This window comes from Myotis daubentonii, chromosome 9, assembly GCF_963259705.1.
Source record: "Myotis daubentonii chromosome 9, mMyoDau2.1, whole genome shotgun sequence".
Lineage (NCBI taxonomy): Eukaryota > Metazoa > Chordata > Mammalia > Chiroptera > Vespertilionidae > Myotis > Myotis daubentonii.
Genome location: NC_081848.1, coordinates 28,794,832 through 28,812,258, shown reverse-complemented (window position 1 = coordinate 28,812,258; position 17,427 = coordinate 28,794,832). Strand labels below are relative to the sequence as shown.

The window sequence follows — 17,427 nt, the reverse complement described above, 5'->3', positions numbered from 1 at the left end:
GACGATTTTAGAAAAAAAATGTATCAGTCCAATGTTCATTAAAAAAAAAACACAACTAGATATTTTAATGCATATGTATATGCATAATGCACATATACAAAATGTAAAATATGTGAACATATTTTTAAATATGGTATAGGCTAGGCATGTTGTTTTCAACTTACTTTCAAATGATAAATCTAACATGAACATCTAAGATTATATTTAGAATCTGGAAAGCGTAACAATTTTGCACGTGTGCTGAGAGATTGCCCAGATCCCAGGATAACCGCATACTCTGGGGAGTCCAGAAGGCTGTGTAGCCAAGCTTTCTCCTACAACTGCACACTATACTTCCCGCAGCACTTGCCGACTCCTAACCCAAACTTATCTTAATGGTCACTTTTTAAAACCTACTTACACAGTTACTCCGGACCGTCCTCCCGCCTGCAGACAGATCATGCCTTTTCCTGACATTTAGTTTGGCACCATGTGTAAGCATCACAGGACAAGTTCTGCAATGCAGCAGCAGTTTGGCAACTTTGGGATAGTTACCCTTTGAGCATCAAGTTGCACATAAGTAAAATGGGAGTCAAAATACCTGCCCTTCCTAACATATTGCAAAAAAGTTTGGGCAATTGTAAAGCTTAATAGAAATTTAGAGGATTAATAATAAACACAAGACTAATACACATGCCCTAACTGGTTTGGCTCAGTGGATAGAGCATCGACCAGTGGACTGAAGGGTCCCAGGTTCGATTCCAGTCAAGGGCATGTACCTTGGTTGCAGGCACATCCCCAGTAGGAGGTGTGCAGGAGGCAGCTGATTGATGTTTCTCTCTCATCGATGTTTCTAACCCTCTATCTCTCTCCCTCTCTGTAAAAAATCAATAAAAAAGACTAACACACACATTTCAAAGCCATCAACAAATCACTCTACTTTTTGACTCCTCTTTCTTCTTTTTTTAAAAATTAAATTTATTGGGGGTAATACAGGTTTATAACACTATATAAATTTCAGGTGTGCAACTTTATAATACAATATCTGTATACTCTTACCACCTGAAGTCTAGTGTCTTTCCATCACCTTGTATCTGACTGCCTTTATTTTCTAATTTACTTTCTTCTTCTTAAAACAGACACTCGACATCACTATTTACCATACTTCCACTTTGTACAGATAAAGATGACAGGGCATAATTCCCACCTGGGCAGCTCCCACAGCCTCCCAGGGGGAACATTATGGCCCTTGGGAAAGTATTCCAAGAGCAAGCATTTTACTCAAAGACCTAGTTTTGCACTCTACTTCTGCCGCACGTTTGTTTGTAGAGTTTGCTCAAGGTATTTTATATATTCAAGCAGGAATTTCCTCATCAGAAAATTGAGGATGGCAGTAGTTGAGGATTATAGTAATTGTTATTGTGACTATTGAAAAAATTATGCATACAGTGCATTTTAGCACACTGCCTAGCAGATATTAAGCAGTCAATAAATTAATTTTAATTTATTATTTATAATATTGTACATATAATATTGTATCACAAATATTATTAGTATTAGTTCTTTCACTATTGTTTTTAATATTCCACCTATTTTTCTCAATGGATGGGGAGCATATCTTTGTTACCTTTCTTGTGGCAAACACCAGTGCCATAGTATGCAGAGATCATATGGTTGGTTATATTCCATAATGCTATAGGTCTTTCTCTTGGAACTGTCAGCTGCCTATCATGTAATGCAGTAACTTGCTATTGAAACATCCTAAAATGTTCTGTTCCGTAAGAATAATTGCTTTATGTAACTTCAAAAACATGTTTGATCAATTGCTATGGAAATACCCATTTTGCAGAGACCATCAAACACATAAAATTAATTATAAGAATTGCCTTATGTAACTTCAAAAACATGTTTGATCAATTGCTATGGAAATACCCATTTTGCAGAGACCATCAAACACATAAAATTAATCAGACCTGTGGAAAGTTAGCTTGAAACCTGGGCTCTTCCTGACAAATCTTCAAAGATGTGTTCCGGGTAACCTCCTCTGGTTTTGAAAACCCTCCAGGAAAAGATTCATGAAAATGTTCTGAGAGATTTTCAGGTAAGTGAGTATTCCGGTACCGGGTTCCATTAAGATTGATGCAGCCTGGAGGGTGCGTATCTATATTGGTTTGATACTTCAACAACCCTCTAAAATTAAATTAAGAAAAAAACAGGAAGATGAAAAAACAATTGAAATCAGGGAACACAGTATAAGAAAATAAATCCTTCTTGTTAACTTTATGTAGTATCTATCCAAAAAGTGTTTCTCATATATCTTACTTAAGAGCAACAGAGAAAATTTTAAAATTTTAATAAATTCTTTACTATTTTACTAAACCAAAGATGTAGCTCCCCTCCCCCTCCCACCCCCAAAATGCCACAAATGAATTGAAGGTACAAACACATTTGATCTTTATAAGTATTTTTTAATTTGCTAGTCTTTTTTCCCAAATCCATTAAGCATTCATATAATCACAAGTTTCACTTCAATAAACACTATAATGATGGGTACTTTGTTATATCTCAGAGCACAAATGAAAAAAAAACACAGGAATCATATTTGGTTTGGCTAAAATTGAATAAAACATGCCTAACTGGTTTACAGAGAAATGTAAAATAAACATGACAGACAACTGGAAGCTTGCATCTCTTATGGTCTGAAAACAATTAATACATAGTAATCAGGCCATAAACCATTTGTGTGTTTTTTATTTCTCCATAAACAAGATCACATAAAAGGCTCAAAATAAGAAATCAGCCAGGCCAAAATCCTAAAATCCCATTCAGATTGTTCCATATTTTGTGACACTCTAAATATGACATTCAACTTTCTGTTTTCTGCATTTCTTATCAATAAGGAATAAAGTAAGATCTATATCATGGGGATAGTGCATTAAATTGTAGATTGTACAGAACATCATTTTTTTTTAAAGATAAGATTTTGAAAAGCAGTGGAAGTTTTTCAGTGTGTTGCCATTTTATTTTAAAGATATTGAAATTTTTATTTATAAAATTATGTTTCTTGGTTGGCAAAGGTATGTTTTAAAATTTCCCTTCATGCTGCCAAGTAATTAATTTTAATACATTAATAAAGTATACTTTATTACATCACAGTTATAATGATTTCATGAAGATACTATTGTAAAACCACAAAAGAATATTATGAATAATGATACTAAATAGCTCCACATATAAAAGCTAGAAAAGCAATAGCCAAGACAGTCACAGTGGAAGGCACTACCTACTCGACTGGTCATTCTCCTTTTTACCTTTTTGCTTATGTTTAATTCTCTTTCTTCTTTTTTGTTTATGTTCTTCCTTATAAATAGTCACCATTAAAGAGCATGGTACATATCAGGAGCATCTAAGTAGGGGGCTGTATTTCATAATAATCATGAATAGGCCACACATATATTTCTTTTAAAGTAAGCAATAGACAGGGCCTAGGTACAGAATAAATTAATGGATAATTATATAAATGTGAGCCAAGTACATAATCCTTCATAGAGTTCTAGTCATAGCATGTAATTGTTATGTCATTATGCTTGGAAAACCCATTAATTTGACTCAGCTTCCATTACAAGTAATGATTTATTAAAACCTGTTGCTCCTATTGGCCATCCTGAGGGTGGAGGCTGACGAATGGGCAGGCCAAACATCTCAGGCATTTATTCTACTAGCCAGAAGTTGAACAAACATTGGCGTAACACACTTGGTACTAGTCTAGGTGGTTCTATAAAGTTCAAAAAGGAGTCAAATCTGGCCCTTAACCCTCCAGAAACTTATAATCTAGTGGAAGATATGTTGGAAGTAGCTAAATGTAAGTTAGACCACAGATAATAATCGGAATAGAGTGTTTTAGTAATATGTTATTAATGTATGGGAGACACCAGGACTAATACAGAGCAGTTATATACATTTCACATTACCCCCATAACCACTGAATGAAGTAGGAATTGTTATTCCCACTTTACAAGTTAAGATACTATTTTAATAAACACCCAGGGACACACAACTGATAAGTGGCAGAACCAAGATTTGAACCCAGGTCTCACTCAAATCCTATGTTCTCTCGTTATATAGCACGTTAGTCCACTGGATCCTAACAACTTCCTCTTTAAAAGGTAAAGTAGGGAAATATTAATATTTATTAAGAAAGCATGTCAGGATTTTTTTAAACATCTATTTCTCACTTAAATTTCAAATCAAAATTATCATACAAGGTAAATGTTTTTATTCTCCTTACAAAGATGAAAGATTTGGGTAAGAGATTAACTAAGTAGTACTCAAAATATTGGATTCAGAAACCTCATGTCTCTAACTCCAAAAACCTATATCATGCACAGCAAATTGGTTAAAGAAGTAATAATAAAATAAAGGAGTTCAAATGAATAAAACCCTGGAAATAAGGTCAGATAGAGAGTGTGTGTGTGTGTGTGTGTGTGTGTGTGTGTGTGTGGTATGTGTATGCACATATGTGTATGTGTGTGTGTGTGTGCGCGTGTGTGTTAGAAGGGGGTATTCCTTGTGTGTGTGTGTGTGTATGTATGTGTGTGATGGAAGGGGGCTAATTAACACCAGGCAAAGGAATGTTATTTATTCCTTCTCCAAAGTCATAACAGTGTTGTTGAGGTGAACATGACCCGGTGTGCTAATGGTTCTTAGAATGATAAATGTTGTCACTATGCAGTACAACTCTTCAGGTCAGCTCAGTCAAATAATCAGTGTTGCTGATCTTGGTATACAAAGTGACCCATAATATTCTAGAATCCTTCTTAATTCTGAGGCACTTCCGCTATTTTAAGCTCCTCTCGAGGTAAATGGCATAGGCTACCTCTGTCTTAAAACCCCATTAAAGTGTTCTTTTCTTTGTCTCGGTTTGTAATTTTTGCCATCAAACTAACATGTAAAAGAGAAAAGGTTTATAGACAGACAATGACAACAAACAAAAATGTAATGAAGAAAATATCAATCAAGTATGGAATCGCAGGTAATTTGGCTAAATTAGGTGGTAAAGATAGAGATGGGTTCACAAGGAATGACACTGGCAAATTCTGAGCTCAGTATTGAAAGGACAGGCACTGGGCACGTCAAAGAGGTGCTTGATGCTTCAATGCCTATTTTCATAAACTTCACGACAAATGTGTGTGCAAAGATCAGTGGCCCCATTTTGAATGAGGGAAAACTTTTGGAGCTCTTAAGTGATCTGCCCAAGACCACACTGTCAATCAGTGGCCAAGTCAGAGCCAAGGCCATGCGCCTGCAACAGGCCTACCCCCTACAGAATTCCCATCCTGATTATGGACAATATTCTGACATTAAAGACCAATGTATGCACTGAACAAAAATTTATGGAAATACATGACCATTAAATCAATACTTTAATGTTATTCTTCAAGTTTCATTAAACATAGTAACTTACTTTTTCATTGTACTAGTAAAAAATAGGAGTCCTCATTTTTTTTTAATAATACAGAATTTCTTAGAATTCATAGAGGATACATTTTAAAGAATATACTATTTCTTTAAGATTATATTTCAATAGTTTCATTCTGAAGAAATTTGAATAGGAATGTAAACTAGATATTCTGGATACTTGGGTTGGTAGATGAAAATCAAATATCTCTTTAATCCATTCACTTCATTGTGACCACATCTGTTAAAATTGAATGTGTGTGGTTTATATGATTTTTTGAATCACTGTACCTACATAATATAATTTAAGCAGATATAACTTACTTGTCTTCCTTCTGAGTTTAATGTTATCTTCCCAAATACAAGAGAGTTTTAAGTATCAGGCAGCTCTGTGTCCATATGCCAAACAATCCTGATCTTTCCTCTTGCCCCACATCACCACAGAGATATTCATATTTTACATGTATTATTTTATTGTTTTGAACCTTATTAATTTAAATGATATAGCCCCTACCGTCAAGAAGCTTACGATTTAACTTTCTGTGATGGTGAAAAGAGTCTAAATCTGCACTATCTGATATGGAAACCATGAGTTACATGTGGATATTGAGCAACTGAAATGTGGCTAGTGCAGGCAAAAAAACTGAATGTTTCATATTATTTCATTTTAATTAATTTAAATTGAATAGCCACAGCTATAATGGGTATAATCAGACGTGAAAGCAACAATAACAAAAAAGCAAAATGAGTAATGCCATATAGATATATAGTGACCTCGTAAGGGTAAATAAGATAATGAACTTTGATTATGACATTCTGGAAAGGGCTTCATGGAGGACATAATGAAGGATGCAGAGGTCCCAATGGTTAGAGAAAAGGAGAATGACATTGCAATATGAGGGAGCGAGATGAACAAAGCAGGTGGTTTATTCCCAAATTAGAAGAGGGGATCACCTCTTATTCATTTATATAAACCCCCTATGTCCATACTCACTGCCAAACCTTGTGAGCTGAGCCCTCCAGCAAGTTTCCTGCACATGAGAAACCTTCAATGCATTTCTATAGAAATAACCATGTAATTTGGTTGAATATAACAAATATATCTAATAGTTAAAATATAGGAAACATTCTTGCATATGTGTATTGTATCTTTCGTAATTAAATGATATATAATTTGAAAGCAGAAAACAGGAAGGAAAAAGGATCTTAGTGAATGGTAAACAGAAAATCTTGCCAAGTAAAGGCAGTGATACAGTTGGGGGCAGGGAAAGGAGGCTCACAGAGCATGTGAGAACAGGAATGCTTATTACTTATTTTTAGTTATAGTGAACTATGTTCCAAAGATTTTGAAGTCTCTTTGGAATTTCGAGTGTTCTATTAGGAGATATCAAAGATTTTGTCATGTATCAAAATACAAGTTTGTGGATGCTATTGTTTTTGCACTAAGAGTTTCAAGATATGCTTTCAACACTCAACACTGTTTCAAAAATAGGTTTTTCTTTTTTATCCCTTTTTTTTGAAGAGATATTATAGTTATACTATCATGGCTGTGATAAAAATAATAAAAAATGTAGTACTCAGAATAAACCCTAGTGGTTACAGCATATAACTCATAAAAAAATATGTTGTGGCAAAAGTTGAGTATTACAAAGATGGTATTTTGTAAAGGAGAATCGCGAAATCATCCCTACTTTAATTGCATGTATAAATTTCTAATAAATGCAATGTCATTCATGCTACTTTTGTTTGGGTGCTTTTAGAAAGTGAAGAAAAAATCCTTGCCCCACGAGAAACCTAATTTTTACCTGGTTTCTGTTAGTCAAAATGTTTCTATTATTTACAGAAAAAAAATAACTTGTTTCTCAAAGTTCTTTTAACTTTGCATCAAGTACAAAAAAGAACTTAAGAAAATACACTCAAATTCAATATTTCAAAACCTAATGGAATTCACTGAATTCTGTACTCCACTAGAATGTACACTACTTCAGGTCAAGAATTTGTCCTGTGATTGACCCCGCTATTTTTCTGGTGCTATCACTGTGCCTGTAATTTATAGAAATGGTTCAATGAATATTCATTGAATGAAGTAGTGAATGTATAGACAACATTTTGTGATGGTTGTTGTTGAAATACATGATTGAAGAGTCATCTGTTTTGTGTGTTTTTGTTGTTTGTTTGTTTTAATTAGTACTCTTGGAGAGAGAAACGGAGAGACAGAGACAGAGGCAGAGACAGAGAGAAACATTGACACATTGATGTGAGAGGGAAACATCACAGGCTGCCTTCCATATGTACTTGGACTGGGGATTGAACCAGCAACCCAGGTATGTGCCCTGACTGGGAATTAACAGGCAACCTTCTGGTGCACAAGACAACACTCAACCAACTGAGCCACTCCGCCTGGCAAGTCATCTGGCTTTAACAAACACAGAAGTGAGTTTGAACTCATATTCTAACTTTAAACAACATGTCTAAATTTTGCATATGGTATTTAATAAAATAGAACATGTATGTACATTCACCTTGGTAGGAAATAGCATTAATTCAGTCTGCAGCTCGACAAGTGTGGCTCAGTGGTTGAGCATCAACCTAGGAACCAGGAGGTCATGGTTCAATTTCCAGTCAGGACACATGCCCGGGGTTGCTGGCTCGATCCCCAGTATGGGGCATGCAGAAGGCAGCCAAGCAATGATTCTCTCTCTCTCTCTCTGAAATCAATAAAAATATGTATTTTTTTAAGAAAAATTCAGTCTGCAACTTACATCATCCCTCTTCACCCTCCAATATTGCCAAGTCCAATCTGAGAACTTAACCCTGCCCTGACCCTAGGCCAATTCTAACATCAGCAGACACCTGGACTGGGGATTGACCAGCAACCTAGGTATGTGTCCTGACTGGGAGTCATCTGGCAACCTTTAGAGCAGCATCTAGAAGTAGAGAGATTTCCTAAACTGGGGACCTAATGTGCCTCGAGGAAACCCTAATCACCTGTTCCCCTCAAACCAAAGCTTTTACTCTTATCCCCACTGGCTCTTGCTGCTACCTTCTTTCCTGGGCTCTTACTGCTGACACCTGAGTGTGTTTGCATCCTGCAGCTTGAGTTGAGCATGCACTGTGTCTAGTTCTTACTGATGGCACTACCCAAGATGCAAGACACGGCAACACAGGCGGGGCCAGCATCATGCGTGTGGCCTGTGCAGTCTCAGGAGACCCAGCTCTTAGAAAGGTCCTGTGATTGGTTCAATACTCTGTTGTCACCATGTTGAAACGCTTAATAATTTTTTATCAAGAGGCCCCACATTTTCATTTTGCATTGAACCCCGCAAATTAAGTAGTTTGCCACAGACACTAGGCAGCTAGCAAAACTAAACCTTGGGGTAAAAGCATAGGATAAAGACATGAACCTTCTCGAAATGTCTGAATTAGAATTGGAAATCTTACTAAGTTTCCTCAGCTGAAAAAGAGGGAGGGTACCTGTTACTCTCTGCTTCATGAGTATAGAAAAATAAAGATTTTGACCTCTTGGAAAGAAAAAAATAGGTAAGGATCCAATATTTCTCAGCATTCCTTCTGCTTTCAGGCTTTACTAAAATGGCAGTGAGAGATAAAACACTAATGTAATAAAAACGTTTCTTAAAATAAATGTAGCCCTTGTTCCTTCTCCTTCCTCCCCAATTTCCTCATCCTGTACTTCCAGCTGGAACCACTTGTTATTATAAATAATGTCCCAAGAGAAAAACTGAGGTCAAATTTATGTAAAAAATATTTCGTCTGAAGCTCACTATTTCAATCCTAAAGTGGAAATAAAGTAAACTCACAGTTTAGAAGATAAAAATTCATTAGAATATGTAGCTTATAGCATAAATGAATTTATGTACATGGAAATGCTCTGTATATAGTATACCTATCTATACCTATGGCATACTTAAGGAAGAAAATACCATGTAACCTTAATTCCCACTCCCACCTAGCTTCAGAATAAAATATCAGCAAAAAAACCCCAATTTTTACATAAAAATAAAATTTAATCCCACGAATGGGAAATTATAAGTGGGAAACACACACATGTCTAAAAGGTCATAGTTTTAGAACACTATATGTATTAACGTATGGGAAATATGTAAATACTATTATGGGAGGGGATTTGGATTTCATATAAGAAAGACAATTCCTCAGGAATTTTATTCAATCTATATATTTAAGTGAAAATTTCAAAACCCAAAATGTGAAAGAAAGCAAAGAGAAATTAATTTTTTCCTTCTGTGTTTCAAATAAGTTTTAACCACAGAAGTACAGAAAAATTCCCAACAAAAATGTGCCAGTCTGAATACAACCAAAATAGTCAAGACTTAATAGCTCATTCCTCTAGCACTGGAGTTGATATACTAGTTGCCATAATAACTTATTACCTAGATAACACTAAATATAAGTGACAGTCCCAAAATGGGAATCCAAGTTACACTTAAAAACACACAGATTATTTTTTATTACTATCTGCAATAAGAATTGGCGAAAATTGAAAGGGCATAAAAGGACAGCACATTCCTAGCTAAGATCCAATTAATAGAATTCCACTTCAGCAAATACTGAGTGAGTGATGACTTGTGAAAGGGATTCAACTGATAAAGACAGTCAAAACCATCCCTACCCTGAAAAACACTTCAGTTCATCTAGGATACATCACTCTGCTGTGCTTTCTCTTCCACACTGGAACTCACAGACACATCATGGGGGCAGACTGAAGAGAACACTGGAATTTCCCACTACTCAACTGCAGCATAAGCTATAACCTGACTTTCTCCCTTTCATCTAAGCTTTTATATAGCGTATAATATTCTGCACTTCCGGTGTGTACGGTGTTTATGTGAAGTTATCTTTCCCCTGGACATTTTCAAGGAGTATACATGCAGGTTTCTTCTTTTTTCCTACGCAATTCCCATTCTTATCCTTATTTTATGTTGGTAGCAATGGCAAGTGCCCTCTGAGGCTTATAACAGACGAGAAAAAGTGTGGAAATCTGTACTCTGAGTGAAGAGATACAAAGACAGATGTAGCAATAAATAATACTGATAAGAGTGGCTCTTCCACTGCATTTTTATTGGATGTGGCCCAGAATCTAGCCTTTTAATTATTATTTCCAATTTATGTAAAAGAATTTTAGAGGTTAAAAATAACACATAAGTGTAATTTTACTGTTATTTTTATTAATAAATTTATTATGTGCCATGACGAGGTTGTACATTTTAAGAAATGGTTATGGCCTGCCCAGTGTGGCTCAGCTGCTGAGTGTTGACGAGGAGGTCATGGTTGGATTCTTGGTCAGGGCACATGTCTCAATTGTGGGCTAGATCCTCAATAGGGGGCATGCAGGAGGCAGCCAATTGATTCTCTCTCATCATTGATGTTTCTCCTCTCTCTCCCTTCCCCTTCCTCTCTGAAATCAATAAATATATATATATATATTTTAAAAAATAAACAGTTATAAAGCAGTACTAAAAAGAAGGCATTTCCTTCTCTGTTTCCTTGGAGGACAAAATTTCACCTTCAAAATCTTGAAAGCTAAATAGCTTGTAACAAAATTTGATTTCTTATTCAAAACACAAAAGCATAAGCATACTCGCTCACCAGCTTATATAGATAAACTAGAGGCCCAATGCACGAAATTTGTGCAAGAGTAGGCCTTCCTTCCCCAACTACTGGCACTAGCTTCCCTCTGGCATCCAGGACCCAGGCTTCCCTCGCATCTCCAGCTTTGTCTGTAAGGATGTCTGGTCTAATTAGCATATTATGCTTTTATTATTATAGATTGGAATGATAGCCTAGATATTCACATGACATGGACATATTTCATTGTAAACAAGAGCACCTTCTAAAACATGAATAAATAATTCAAGAATTCAAGAAAAGGGTAGGAATTAAATGCTTAGAATGGATTCCGAGGTCAGACAGGTTTAATCCAAAGCCCTATCATGTACTAAGTGGGTGGTTTTCGGTAGTCATTAAAAACTTTTTTTTCAATTACAGTTCACATTTAATACCACCATTCTTTTTAAAAAATATATATATATATTTTATTGATTTTTTACAGAGAGGAAGGGAGAGGGATAGAGAGTTAGAAACATTGATGAGAGAGAAGCGTCATCAGCTGCCTCCTGCACACCCCCTACTGGGGATATGCCTGCAACCAAGGTACATGCCCTTGACCGGAATCGAACCCGGGACTCTTCAGTCCCCAGGCCAACGCTCTATCCAGTGAGCCAAACCGGCTAGAGCTTTAATACTACCATTCTGCATCAGTTTCAGATGTATAATAAAGTGGCCAGAAAACCATGCACTTCACAGATTGGTCTCCCTGCCACCTCAAGCACCCACCTGACCCCATACAAATTTATCCTGATATTTCTGGCTATATTTCTTATGCTACAATCCATATCTCTGTGGCTATCTGTAACTACCAATTTGCACTGCTTAATCCTTTCACCTTTTCATCCAGGCTTCCCTACCTGCTCCCTCTGACAGCTAAAAGTCTGTTCTCTGTATCTAATTTAACCTTCCGTGCCTCCGTTTCTCACCAATAAAATGAGGACAATAAGAGTGCTTACTTCATAGTGCTGAATTTAATAAAAATTTGTGTGTGTGTGTCTACATATGTATATGTATACACATAAAGAGCCAAGAACAGTACCTGGAACATCTATAATAATAAAAGTATAATATGAAAATTAACTGAATGAGTGAACAGCAAAACGACCATCTGGATGACCTTTCGGACAACCATGCTATGACACACACTGGCACCAGGCCAGCCAAGGCTGGTGCAATGCGATTGGTCGGGGGCTCCAACATCACCCCACAATAACCCCACAGAGGGAGGCCCAAGCCACCCTCTGTGGGGTGATTGATGGGGGGGCTCCATAATCAATCACTCCAGAGAGGGAGGCCCAGGCCACCTGTCTGGCGGCGCCGCAGTGAGTGGGCAGGGCCTCCCTCTGTGGGACAATCGATCTGGGTGCCCCGGGATCGATTGCCCCACAGAAGGAGGCCCAGGCCACTGGCCAGAAATGCTGTAGTGGGTGTGTAGGGCCAGCCAGGGATCACCTTGCAGAGGGAGGCCTAGGCCAACCAAGCAATCGCACCCTATACCTACTGCCCATACAGGGAGGTGACCAGCGGCAGAGGGGGCATCGCCACACAGATCGCAAGTAGTGGCAGTGGTGGGGGTGGGGCCAGCTGCTGGCAGCCAGGGGAAGGAAAGGCCCAGTAGGCCCTGATTGCTGGCCAGGTGTACGGATCCTACCTGAGGAGTCCCGGATTGCGAGAGGGTGCAGGCCGGGCCGAGGGACATCCTCCCCCCATGCACAAATTCTTTGCACCAGGCCTCTAATCTATCTATCTATCTATCTATCTATCTATCTATCTATCTATCTATATAAAAGCCTAATATCCCAAGTGTCTAACCAATCAATTGCCTATTTGGCCGACTGCTTGACCAGTCGCTATGATGTGCACTGACCACCAGGGGGGCAGATGTTCCAATTGGTAGATTAGTTTGCTACTGGGATCCAGCCGATCGGGACTAGGCAAGACTAGCCGGACACGCCCTGGAGCCCTCCAGCAGTCCCTCCCTGGCCTGCCAACCTCCCATGGTCCCTCCCCAGCCAACTGGCCCCCATTGGCCCTGATCAGGACTGGGTGAGACAGCCTTGATGGCCCCGATTGCCAGTCAGGCTGAGGGACCCCACCCATGCATGAATTTGTGCACTGGGACTCTAGTATTAAATATTATCTAAATCTTGAAAAATATTACAAATAGTATCATTGTTATCCTCTAAAATGATGGTGTGGTATGATTTACACGTCCATATGTACATTTGTCTTCTAAGTTCTCCTTATAGTTGCCTTCATGTGAGAACGAAATTGCCCAGTGGTTCCTATTTTTCCCACAAACCCACTGGTTTTAATTCTGTATAAAACTTAAGCTAGAGATATATTATATGTTAATGTAATATTTTAGCTGTCTAGAAAAATATCTATCTTTAAGAAGCTTTATTCAGTTAAATTATTTTTAACTTCTTTTGGGGCCACATACAGCTTTGGGAATTGAGAATATATATATTATTAATTGAGGATATATAAATATATCTTAATCATATATATGCATACATGTATATACAGTGTATATGTGTTTGTATTTCATAAATCCATGGATTCCCAGCATCCATTAAATAATTCCCAGAGATTATGAATCCAAGTTGAAAACACATACTCTATTGAAGAAATAGGACTTCATGGTATAAATAATGGGCATCAAATTTATAATAATTATGTCAATATATCAGAAATTAAGCATTTAGAAAGTATTCAGAAGACATCATCTGTAAGTGATGGATGGTATGCAAAAGATTTAGCCATAATCATGGGCACAAAAATCCTCAACCTCTGCCCACCATGTTAGAGGACATTTAATTACAATCTCTAAAGCAGGACAAAGGTAGGCAAATCTACCACATCTATTATTTAAAGGCCCTGGACTCCCAAATACCCATGTAGAATATTTGAAGTAATGTCTCCTTTTTGTGTTTCTGGCTCTAGGTCTACCTTAAAAGCAGTTCATCAGCCCTCCTAGGACTCTCCCTTATGCCTAGGAATAGCTAGAATAACCATCGGTACAGGTTTATCCACATCCACAGCTTAATTATTAATAGTGACCCATTTCATTCTCAGAAGTGTTGGCTTTGAACAACTAATCATGTAATCACTTAAAATCAAGAGGCAAGGAAAAGAAAACTGAATAGAAAATACAGGGAAAGAAATTTTTCTCCCTCAGGACTAGAACAGAATTTGCTTAACATAAACCTTGGGGCCTGCCTTTCCCCTGGGCTTCACCAAGTTCCCACTTGATGCGATAAGGAAGAGCAGGTGCCTCTTCCCAGTAGGAAGCTCACACAAGCCTCTCCTGCCATGTCCATGTGGGTGAAAAGAGCCCATAATGCAAATGGCTTCTAAAAGAGAGGATCCTCGGGAATCAGCAACTTTTAACACTTACTTACGTTGCATGAACACCTCTGCCCTACAATAGTATATTCTTAATTCCCTCCTCCAAGGAGCCATGCAGAGGGAGGATAAGCCAGTACAATGAGCCTATCCTCATAAATATTTGTCTAACCCTGGTTAACTCCTGAGGTGAAACTCCTATGAAGTTGACAGTGCCTCTGGTTCATAAATGTTACAAAGGCTGCCCACTGTGCTCCCCTGGCTTAAAGAACACGTTTTTTAGAAACATGCACATAGAAAGCCATTCCTTTAAAATTCCCTTAGACCAGTGGTTCTCAACCTGTGGGTCGCGCCCCTTTGGCGATCGAAGGACCCTTTCACAGGGGTCGCCTAAGACCATCCTGCATATCAGATATTTACATTATGATTCATAACAGTAGCAACATTACAGTTATGAAGTAGCAACAAAAATGATTTTATGGTTGGGTCACAACAGGAGGAACTGTATTTAAAGGGCCAGAAGGTTGAGAACCACTGCTAGACAAAGTGATTCACGTAGAATATAAATCATGCTCTAAAGCAAACTCTTGCTGGCAAGAAGTCCCAAATGGCAGAGAGTTCTGTTTAAAGGAATAATCCAGGTAATCATTTATGAGAAGCCCAGCAGATCTGGCACAAGAAATTATTTACACTATTAATTGGCTCTCATTGCCATTCAAACATTCGGGAAGGGCCTTCCTTTTGTCTTTTTCAGAATTATCACATTATAATTTCTCCCTTGTATAAATACAAAAGTGAAATACAGTTACTACCAAAAAACACTCCAGATCTAAAGCCAGTGGGAGTATTGATTACAGTGAGATTGTGAGGTTAGAGTGCCAAATCTTTTACAATGCATCCCCTTCACATGTCTTTGAAAGGAGTAGGGTTAGGCTCTCCAGGCTGAGGTTCTGTGACATTCATAACTGCTTTTCCCTCCAATATCTTTTTTTATTAGTACGTGAGAAAGCAGTATATAACTCCTCCTGATGAGATTTTTTAAATGAAAGTGAAGAAAGAAATATTCAATTATATTCATGTCCGGAAAGAGGAAACAGTTGGCTCCTCTCCCCCCAGATGTCTTAGGAATTGAAATGTCTTTAATATAGTAAACAAATAGCAACATCTTAGAAGGATGTATTAAAAATTAGAAGAAAATAATTCCTCAGGAGGAAGCTGTCTTATAAATTCCAAGATAAACATTTATTGTTAAAAATCAACTGAATTAAAAAAAAATCAACTGAATTTTGAGACCTAACAATATTATAAAAATTATTTGTCTTTCAAAGAATATCCTTCCTTTTCTCTTTTTTATTGAATTTATTGGACGGCATTGGTTGATAAAATGATATAGGTTTCAGGTGTACAATTCTATAATACATCATCTGTATATTGTATTGTGTGTTCACCACCCCAAGTCAAATCTCCTTCCATCACCATTTATCCCCCCATGCCCTCATCTGTCTTCCCCTTTCCTTCTGGTAATTATCATACTGTTGTCAAGTTGTTGGTTTTTGCTTAAGTGCTTCACCTTTTTTCAACCAGTCCCACAACCTCCCTCCCCTCTAACACCTGTCAGATTGTTGTCTGCATCTATGAGTCTATTTCTATTTCGTTTGTTAGTTTACTTTGTTTTTTAGATTCCACTTATAAGTGAAATCATAGGGTATTTGTCTTTCTCTGACTGGCTTATTTCACTTAACAGCCAAGATTTGGAAGCAGCCCAAATGCCCATCAGTAGATGAGCAGATAAAAAAGCTGTGGTGCACTTACACAACGGAATACTTCACAAGTGTAAAAAAAAAAAAAAAAAAAAAAGGAAATCTTACCTTTTGCTACATACAGCATGGATTGGACCTGGAGAGTATTATGCTAAGTAAGTAAGCCAGTCAGAGAAAGACAATACCATATCAATTCACTTATACTTGGTATGTGGAATCAACTCAACAAAATTAACAAAATAAAAATAGACTCATAGATACAGTGAACAGACTGACAGTTGTCAGAGGAGAGGGAGCTGAAAGGTTAGGTGAAAATGATGGAAGGGATTAAGAAAAAATAAATAAAACTGACACAGACAAAAGTATGGTGATTGCCAGAGAAAAGGGGGGTAGTGAGAGGTGAAAGAGGGCAAAGGGGTGATAAATGGTGCTGGAAAGAGACTTGACTTTGGGGATGTGTGCATGATGCAGTATGCAGATGATGTGTTATAGGACTGTACACTTGAAACCTGCATCACTTTATTAACCAATGTCACTCAAAATAATTCAATAAAAAAATGTAAAAAAATTGCTATGTTATTTTTCAAGAATTAAAATAAATTGATTTTCAAACAGTTAACTGTGGTGTTTCTCCACTTATACAGCTATTAGCATTGGTACAACTACATATTTTTTCCTATCAGTATTTATTGAGTATGTGTATATTCTGCCTACATTTATTTGTTTACTTATATAAACCTAAGATAACCCTATAATGTAGGTGATTTTATTGAGCCTGTCCACTAGATAAGAAAAAGAAAATATCTGTCAAAGTCGTGCAGCTATTAAGTACTGTGTTGTTTAAGAGCCATGCTAATCTAATCTTTTGGAAAGGAACATTAATGTATTTTTAAAAGATTCATTTGAACACTGAAAAGAAACATCTGAGTTTAGTGCATATAAAATGTGTTTTTTAGCATGTCATGCAATTGATTGGCTTATAAATAATGAAGAAAAAATCTAAAACATAGGTAACAGCAATGCAAACTAGGTGAACCTGAGGACACAAATAATCATGAAACAAGGATCTTGAATAATATTGATTGCTATATTTAAAACAAAGAAGGTAAGACTTCCACTCTGCAAACATCAGATCATATGCCCAAAGAGCCTGCATTCAGTTTTGTTCCCAGCTTTAAAAGTAATACAGGGGCCTGGCTAGTGTGGCTCAGTGTTTGAGTGTCAACCCATGAACCAG

General features: G+C 37.2%; 1 protein-coding gene across 2 annotated transcripts in view; it reads right to left on the bottom strand.

The window, feature by feature from the left end:
• NOX4 (NADPH oxidase 4) overlaps positions 1–17,427 on the bottom strand; it is a 155,191-nt gene that overhangs the window by 84,680 nt on the left and 53,084 nt on the right. For both annotated transcript variants that reach the window (XM_059708187.1, XM_059708188.1), the window contains one exon: positions 1,953–2,169. In XM_059708187.1, the coding sequence (XP_059564170.1) occupies positions 1,953–2,169 (217 nt within the window). The remainder of the gene's footprint in view (positions 1–1,952; positions 2,170–17,427) is intronic.